The following is an 8,826-nucleotide window of genomic DNA, read 5'->3' as shown; positions in this document are numbered from 1 at the left end:
GAGACTCAATCTGAGAGAGACGTGGATGACAGCCGGGTGGGGGGAACCCAAACACTGGAGAGTAGAGACAGACAGAGGGACCTCAGTGAGACACAGTGGCCAGCAGGCCAGGACACACGGCAGCCCTGGGAACCAGGAGCTGGGACGGGCAGGCCACCCGCTGGGTCTTGGTCTGTCTGTTCATCTGTTGGTCTGAGTTTCCCTCCTGCCTAGGATCTGGAGACTGAGCTGTCTGTCCTTGAACCCTCGGCTACCCTCCCCCTCCCCTGACTGTGCTCTCTACTCCAGCCAGAGGGTCCCCACTGTCACGCAGATCTGACTCTGACACTCTCTGCTTAAAGCCCTGCACGGCTCCCCAGCGCCCAGCCAAACAAAGCCCCTTAACCCTCCGTTGAGAGCCCGGCCCAGTCCTCTAGCCCAGCACTCTCTGGGCCCCTCCCCTGTCATGCTCCCCTTGGCCTCCCTCTACCCGGCAAACGCCCCCTCATCGCCTCCCTCCCCCATCCATGTCTGCTGCTGCTGTGAAGCAGTCTTTCCCTGCCTTCGAAGAACTGCCCTGGTGGAAGGGCAGGAAGTTTCCCCAGAAGATGAGGCGGGTGAGGTGAGGGGGTCACGGCGCTGGGGACGGTCTGGGGCTGTGGCTGGCCTTGGGGAGAAGGACGGGGGAGGCCACCCAGAGGTCTGTGTCCTGGCTACAGGGGACCATCCTTCGCTCCCCAGGAGAAGGCCCCCATCTGAGCCCCAGCGCCGGCCCAGCGCCCAGCAGAGGGCCCGCCCAGTGGGCATCTGGGGGTGATGGTTGAGTGGTTGAGTGGAGGAACCACAGGTAGAAAGAGAAGGTGTGGGGTGCGGGGCCTTGGGGCCCTGGCTGAGAGTGGTCCCACCCCAGCAGGCAGGAGGGCGGGGCGCAGTGGGTGGCGGCCCCTCCTGGTTTCCTCCCCTGGCTGCTGGGGCCAGACTCAGTCCCGGCGCGGCAGGCAGCATGGGCAGCAAGAGGAGAGGCGCCAGGAGCCTGCGGGGCAGGGAGGGGCCGGGCCCCACCAAGTGTGCGGCGGACACGTGCTTTGACCCTCTGGTCCGAAAGTGCGTGGACTGCAAGCTCCTCCGGACGCCAGAACTGGGACCGGGTAAGAGTCGACACACTCGGCCAGACGGTCAGCAGCGCAGCCCTAGNCGGGGCACTAGGGCGGCCTCTGACGACCTCAGGCTGAGTCTGAGCGAGGGACACAGCTCTAGCTTCCCAGGGCCCTCTGAGCAGGAGACTCAGGGCTCCCACACTTCTCCCTTCCGCCTGCTCTCCCCATTTTGCCAGCGCCCTCTGCACTTCCTGTCCTGAGGGCCCATCACGTGCCACCCCTCCCCACCCCTGCAAGAGGGGCTTCATGACTTATCTCTCAGTCCAGGGTGTCCCTCCAGTGCAGCTTCCAGAACAGGGGTGGGGAAAGGCTGTGATGCAACCCTGATCTTGCATTTCCTGCCCAACCCCACCAGAGCCCCTGGACAATGTCATCATCCACCCCCCGAAATCCCTTGATGCCACAGCTCCTGTCTGGCCTCCACCCAGAGAAGACCCAGCCAACACCCCACCTGCCCACAGCGTCCCTGTGCCAGCCACAGAGCTGGGCTCCACTGAGCTGGTGACCACCAAGACTACTGGCCCTGAGCAACAGTAGCGACGGAGGGGGCAGGAGGCGGCCCCTGTCCTCTCTGCGAGATGTCAGCCAGGGGCTTGGAGGTTGGATGCGGCTCTTCACTGCAGTGCCCACCTGCCCCTTTTCTGGGAAGCTGGCCGCTCCCAGCTAACCCTGCAGAACCACGGACCGCAGACCACAGGGCTCAGCCGGCATGGCGTCCAGCTCGTTAGCATGTGGCATAAAACCAGACCATCTCTGGCAGCCGTCGGAGGTGGTGGCTAAGCTCCCGTGCCTTTGAGTGGCTGGGGCACTCTGCGTAGGAGGTTTTTCTTTAAGTGCAGGGAAGCCACCATAAGCCAGAATGAATCTAGGAAAATGATGGAGTGGGAGGATGCTTAATTTACAGCTGGGTGTTGTATTTCTTTAATACTTGCTCTCGGAGCTGTCCTGCTTTAAAGCTGATGCAAATGGCAGCGATGAGTAACCAACTGAGTGGTTTGCTTTAGGGTTTAATATAAGGTGATTTTAACAAATAGCCTGGATTGTGCTAATTCTCGGATATCTGTACCCCAGGGACAACCCTGCGCCTGGCCCTGTCTTCTAAGACCTATGATGCCTTTTTCACCCTGGGAGCAGCTTCCAGAGCCCCCGGTTTGCACCGTGAGAGGAAGTGTCTGGCCCCTCTGGGGCTGGACTGCAAACTCACCTGTCCCTCAGAGACCACCTGGGGTCCCAGCTGCCTCTAGGGCCCACTCAGCTGTGCAGAGGGAAAGGCCCAGGACCCGCAAGAGGTTCCTTTGTTCAGAAGTCAGAGCAGGCCGTGGCCTTGAACCAGCTGGACCTGACGTCCCTTGAGCTCCCCTCTGTCTCTGGTCCACCCTCCTCAAGCTAGGCCCCGGGTGCTGGGGTCACTTGGCCATTCTATGCCAGGTCCTGGGATCACCCATCATCCCAGGGGAATTGCTCCTCTGACAGCAGTGCCCTTGCTCTGGGGCCTGGGGCTGAGACCGTCTCCTCTAGCTGTGGACCACGTTACACTTGGTCAGGCGCTGCCTCTCCTACCGGCCCTCCTACACAGAGTTAGGAACTCCGGACTCGGATTCTGTCCTGGACAGTCCTTGGACCTTGTCACAGCCTAGCATCCTCACAAGGAGCATGGACTAGGAGTCAGGAGACGGGGCTTTGGGTACCATTTTGTCTCACTGGAGGGCCTTGGCCGTATTCTGTTCCACGCATCAGACGCTTTCTGCCCACCTCTCCCTGACTTTCCCGGCAGACACCCCCCCTTCCTGCCCACCCCCTCCTCAGCCCAGAAGATGGTCCGGAGCCCCCGGGACCCTGACACCCACAGTGAAGTCTTCCTAGCCACTCCCTCCCTGAATGCATCCCAAGGGCCCCTACCCCGCGGGCTGCCCGGAGGCTGGGGTGAGGTCAGGTGGCTGGCGGGAGGCAGGAGGGTAGGAAGGAGGCCCCGACATCCCATCCCCTTCAACTCAGGACTGGGGCGTCTGCGCTGTTCCTTCTGGCCGCTCTTACCTCCCACTCATCGTTTCCACCACAGTCGGGGACTGGGCTCTGGAGGTAAAACACGTGGGTAAAACCCCTCTGGGGTCCAGACATGCAAACCTCTGGCACCACTGTGTCCCGGCCAAACCCCAGCTTCCCCTCTGGTCTTGGTTTCCATTTCTTAAAAATGGGGGCTGGATGCAGGGTGCTCCTCTGGGCTTATGGCCCTCAGAGGGGAAGGACTGGAAAGAACCTTAGAGTCCTTACCACACCCCCCTCCATGTTATAGATGAGGAAATTGAGGCCCAGAAGAAACAGGCTTCCTTGGGTGAGAACCAGGAGCAGAGGCAGGGGGAGAGGTTGGCAAAGAGGGGACCAGTCTCCCCCAGGCCTCAGTAAGGGACCCCACCACCCAGGGGCCTCCAGTCTCTGGCTGTCTGTCCTAGGCAGTGCTTTCTAAGGAGCCTTCATGATGTTACTGCATTTGGTCTTAATGACAGCACTTGGGGGAGGAGCGTGGGTATTTGTTTGCCTTAAAAAAGTTTTGTTGTTTTTTTGTTATTAGAAAAAAAAATCGAGGGACGCCTGGGTGGCTCAGTCGGTTAAGTGTCTGACTCTTGGTTTCTGCTAAGGTCACGATCTCATAGTTCATGGGTTCGAGCCCCACAGCGGGCTCCATGCTGACAGCGTGGAGCCTGCTTGGGATTCTCTCTCTCCTCCCCTCCTCTCTGGCCCTCCCCCTGCTCTCTTTCTCTGTCTCTCTCTCTCTAAGTAAATAAATAAATAAATAAGCCTTAAAAAAATCGAGACATATGATTTGTTGATATTTTGGAAAGTTCAGGAGAGTAATCCAGGGTGGAGTCTATGGAGAAGTGACCCATAACCCAGTAACATCAGGCCCCTGAGGTGGCTTCTCTACATAATTATCAGCATTCCACACACAGAAATTCATATCTTGGCTGTCATATTTGGTGAGTTTTCTCTTTAAATACTTCGCAAACAAGGCTTTCAGTATTTGTAAAGTTTTCTGCTTAAGCCTTTGGTTGATTTTGGTTTTTACTATTGTAGCTGAGGCGGGAGTACCTCCTTGACATAAGTTTTTGCCCAAGTTTTTTTTTTATGGTCCCTGTTGGTTGAATCGATTTCCTGAGAATCTGATTTCCTGAAAATCTAAATTCTGTTCATGTCCGTGAACAGGGATTAGGTGTCCCATTTTGCAGATAGGAAAAAAGAGGCCCAGGAGATGAAGGGATGTGGCCCAGCCACACTAAGAGCTGGGCTAGATCCACACTCCTGCCCATGCCCAGCTCGCCTGCCCAGACGGTTGGTGGCCCAGGCGCCCTGCTTGCGAGTGCGGACTCCAGAGATCGATTCCAGGCTTTCCGTCTTGTTTTCATCACTACTCAGATTTCTCTTCCCCAGCTGGTCTCTTCTTCCTGGAAGAGGGGCCCGAGACAGACTTTGGAAAAACCGCTTGTTGGAGTGGGAACCGAGGGAAGCAGCTTCCCCTCCCCCAAGCCTGTGTTTCTGGCCAGTTTTTCCTGAAGGAGGGTCTGGTTTCCCCGAGGTCCCCAGGGCCCAGGGCCCCGGGCAGGTGGAGGCGGGGCTGGCTCAAGTCTCAGTTCCTCCTGGGGCTTCCTGCAGGCACTTTTCACTTCCTGCCCAGCAGCCCTGGGCTCTGGGCTCCTGATGGGGGTGGGGAGGCCCAGCTGGGGAGGCCAAGGGCTTGACCCCTTACCTCCCACCTCTCAGCAAGGATGGCCCCACACAGCCCTTGCCTTTAGAAGCTGGTGGCATCACTCTGAGCCCGTCTCATCTTCAAAATGGAGCCCAAGGGCCAACCAGCTGTCCGAGATTAAAGAGGTCATGTGGCAAGTAGGGTCTTCACCCTGGAGTGCCTCCATCTCCACCTTTCCCTGGGGTGCAGACACTTCCTGCCCAGAGCCCCCAACCCTCAGAAATTCTCCTGGAAAGCGAGTTTCCCAGAGCTGGTCTGAGGCTCTAGGCTCAGCAGTTAACACTCCATCACTCGTCCATTTACTGCCCCACCGATCACGCCAGATCCGAACGCACCCGCTCTGTGCCCAGGCTGTCCTGGGCAATACGTGGAGCGCGGCTTCAGGCCCCGCCATCAGGCCCTAGTCCAGTGGGAGAGATGGAGCGAGACACAGTGACAGCACAGGGAGGGCCCCAAGCAGGGAGGTCACGAATCCAGCATCTAGAGCATTCTTTGGACCATAGGAGGTATGCCCTGAGTCTTGCCCAGTTTTCCTGCTGGAATGGAGCAGAGAACGGGCGCTCCTGGCCCAGGGGAGTGCAGGCAAAGGTACAGAGGAGAGGGCACAGAAGGGGTGGAGAAGCAAACCACAAGGGGAGGGGCTGCAGAGTTGGGCACCATGGCCTCTGAGTGCCTGGTGAGGCTGTGCCAGAATCTTCTTGATACATAAGGGCACCCATCCTCAGGGAACCCAGGTGCTTCTCCAGCCTCACCATTTAGTGTCTTACCTTTCCCTGTCCCGTCCCCTCTGAGAGCCTGCAAGACCCCCCTGGCGCTCCTCTGGGCACAGGGTGGGGACTCACCCCCATGTGCTCTTTTCTGGGTGGCTCAGGCCACATTCTTCCTCACCCAGGGCTGAAATCTGACCTCCCTCCAATCTGTGCCTGCTCCGCAGCTGCCTGGTCCTGGCCTGGCGCTAAGGGTGGGGGTGGGGTAGGACCGACTACCCAAGGTCACGCGAAGAGAGGGTCCGGGAGGAGCCAGGAAGACGCAGATGCCCACGTCCCCCGCCCATGCTCTTTCCCGGGACTCTGTAGGGCGGGGGAGCTGCCCTGGAGACGCTACAGGGGTCCCGGGGCCCAGGGGGCCTCTGAACGTCTCCTCCGTCCCTTGAGCTGCAGAGAGTCTGGGATCCAGGAAGATGCCGACCCCTCCGGGGCAGGTGAAAGTCTCTCTCCGCAAGCCCTGCGGCCAGTCCAGCAGGTGGCCCCTCGACTGCCGCCGCCCGGCGCGCGCGGGGGGCAGAGCTGCGGGGACGCGCTGGGTGGGACCCGGACGAGAGGCGGGGCTGAGGGCGGGGCCAGGAAGGGCGGCCGGGCTGGGGGACCCCAAGTCTCAGCGGAGCAGGACAGGGGCGGGGCCAGGGCAAGTAGAAGGCGTGGGCTCAAGGCCGGGGAGAAAGGGCGGCGCCTGGTGAGCCGCGGCCCCGGGAGCAGCGCCCTCTCCAAACCCCGCACCTCCACGCTCCCGCGGGGCTCCCGCGGGGCTCCCGTCCTCGCGTGCGTTCCGTGCCAGGAGAGACCCTGGATGCAGGACATGCCCCCGACTCTGGGACGAAGTGTCTATGTCGAGGGGGGCAAAGCTCTCCCCCCCAACCCCGGGCTAGGAGCCGACCTCAAAATTGTGTCCAGGACCCGGCAGGCAGGTGGGACAGGGCCAGCCTGTTCCAGGTGGGTGGACGCACTGTGTGGCCTCCGCTGAGCCCTGTCCTTAGTGCCCAGCTCCGGATTTGCCTGTTCACTGGGGCCTTTCGAGGGTCCTGAAGGGGCGACTAATGCGGGTAGTTCAGGTAATTCCAGCTGTGATGTCCGGAGCACGACTCCCTGCGGCAGGGGGAGGGGAGGGTCAGGGAGAAGGTGCGCGGGGTCCAGAGGCTACACCCCAGCTCCCGGCACCGCTTCCCTCCCCCATGCCGCTCCCTCGCGACCTCAGCCTGGGCGCCCCCTCCCTCTCACAGGCAGCTGGAGCCTGAGTCACGAGCTGCCTCTTGAGAGACAAAGGAGCCACGGGCCCTCCCCTCCCGACCCCCTCCCGGTACTGGCATAGGCATCTGTGCCAGCAGGGAGTCCATAGTTCTCTAGAATCTCTGCTTTTTGGGTAACCCTCCTTCATGGAAGAAATGGAAACAAAATGGGCTTGGGAATGTGGCCTTTGAGGCTTGTGGATGGCACCCATAGCGGCCATCACCACCTCAGCACGGCGGCGGCGGGGGAAGCTCCCGCCAGACTGTATGTTCTCCTGTGTTTCTCCATCTGGGGCCCGTTGGCTTCTCCCTGCAGCCCTGCTGAAGAGGTGCTAGCAGCCCATCCTGCAGATGAGACAACTGAGGCCTAGAAAGCCTGAATGGCCCTATTGGAGCCACATTAGTCTGGCTCCAAAATGAAGTAGATAAATAGGAGCTGTGTGAGGGGCTGGAAAGGCATTGCAGGAACGGAGAAGAGCCTGTGGAAGGCTTGGGGTCTCCCGTAGGAGTCCGGGCACACCAGCACTGAGTGTGTTATCAGGGTGCAGGAACACTTCCCTGGGCTCCGGGCTGGGGTCCTACCAGCTGCTCTTCCTTTTTGTACTAACCTGGCCAGAAGGTAGGTTTGGGACTCACAGCGCAGGTGTCAAGCGAGACCCTGCCCTTCTGGGCTGCGTGCCAGTCACGGCAAATCATTTCCCTGCTCTGGGTCTTGGGTCTGTGTCTAGGAAATCTCAAATTCCCTGGCCCACGGCTGGGCAGACTGGTCACGGACCCACAATCTAAAATGGAGACAGCGATGGGGCGCCTGGGTGGCTTAGTCGGTTGAGCGNTTAAAATAAAATAAAATAAAATAAAATGGAGACAGCGAGGCCCATCCTGGGCTTTCCCTGATGTCCATGACCTCTCAGGACGTTGAGCCTTGCACGGCCAGAGCTGGGCACCAGGCAGGGCTCAACAGTGCAGGAAGAACACGTGTGCACAGGCGCCTCGGCCCTGACACACATGTGTGTGCACATGCCCGTGGTGGAGGGAAGGCCCTCAGAATCACGCTAGCACCAGACATGCACTCTGGCTCACGTTCACGAGCACATTTAGACACCCTCACACTCACGCTGCCAGAACTCAGAGCTGGGGGCGGGGCGGGTGCCCTTCAGGCACGGAAGACACACGGCTCCTCTGCCCGCCCCGCGGGGCTCGCTGCAGATGCCAGGGGTTATTTTAAGCCTGGATCAATGGGCGATTTTTGGTGACACAGGCTTGGGGGGGGGGGCAGGCAGAGGAAACAAGAGGCAGGTGCTCTGGCGCCCTGCTGTGGAGAGAGACCCCCGGAGTCCAGAGAGGACCGCCTGGGCAAAGGGGCCACTCCTCTGCCGAGCTGCTCCATTTCTAGATCCCCTCACCCGGCAAATGTCTGGGCACCTGAGGGGTAGTGCCATGTGAATGAATCGCCAGACCCCAAGACTCAGCCAGTCAGCCGCGGTCTGTGTCTGCATTTGTCTTCTTCCCCTGTTCCCCCTCTGCCACCCAACCCCAGGCTGTGCGTTCATATGAAGAGGGCATTAAGTGCCTGACATGGGTCTCGTAGATGTAGGCACCTATGGTTGCTGGGTGACCCTGAACCAGACTGAGATAGAGAAGAAGCCATGGGTGTGGGGAGGAGCTGGGGGTTGGACCTCAGTTCCCGGGGGTGGGGGAATGGAATACACCAGCCAGCCAGCTCCTTCACTGGTCAAATGAAGATTTTATATATATATGAGGGACCCAGGCAGGGGACATAATTCAGGGAAGAGCATTAGGAGCTCTGGGCCAAGTGGAATCACCCTACCTGGGAAGAGGCCACAGTGCCGGGGGGAGGGGGGTGGCAGTGACAAGCCTTTGTAACCTAGTGCCCAGCAAGAGGGTGGGAAAGGGGGAGTAAACAGTCATCCTCAAAGGCCCAGTAA

The 8,826-nt window shown here is 59.8% G+C and overlaps 1 protein-coding gene across 1 annotated transcript; it reads left to right on the top strand.

Annotated features, from left to right (window-relative positions):
• The first annotated feature begins 975 nt into the window (after positions 1–975).
• TNFRSF13C (TNF receptor superfamily member 13C) lies at positions 976–3,927 on the top strand. The gene is made up of 2 exons (XM_077757887.1): positions 976–1,127; positions 1,480–3,927. The coding sequence occupies exons 1-2, from the start codon at positions 983–985 to the stop codon at positions 1,671–1,673; spliced, it is 339 nt and encodes a 112-aa protein (XP_077614013.1). The 5' UTR covers positions 976–982; the 3' UTR covers positions 1,674–3,927.
• The last annotated feature ends 4,899 nt before the right edge of the window (positions 3,928–8,826 follow it).

The sequence above is a fragment of the Crocuta crocuta genome, unplaced genomic scaffold (genome assembly GCF_008692635.1).
Source record: "Crocuta crocuta isolate KB4526 unplaced genomic scaffold, BGI_CrCroc_1.0 scaffold143, whole genome shotgun sequence".
NCBI classification, from domain to species: domain Eukaryota; kingdom Metazoa; phylum Chordata; class Mammalia; order Carnivora; family Hyaenidae; genus Crocuta; species Crocuta crocuta.
This window is presented reverse-complemented; position numbering and strand designations above follow the sequence as displayed.

Coding starts and splice junctions, on each gene's coding strand:
- TNFRSF13C (XM_077757887.1), top strand. CDS start 983: ATGGGCAGCAAGAGGAGAGGCGCCAGGAGCCTGCGGGGCAGGGAGGGG. Junction 1,128..1,479: donor GACGCCAGAACTGGGACCGG/GTAAGAGTCGAC, acceptor GCATTTCCTGCC/CAACCCCACCAGAGCCCCTG.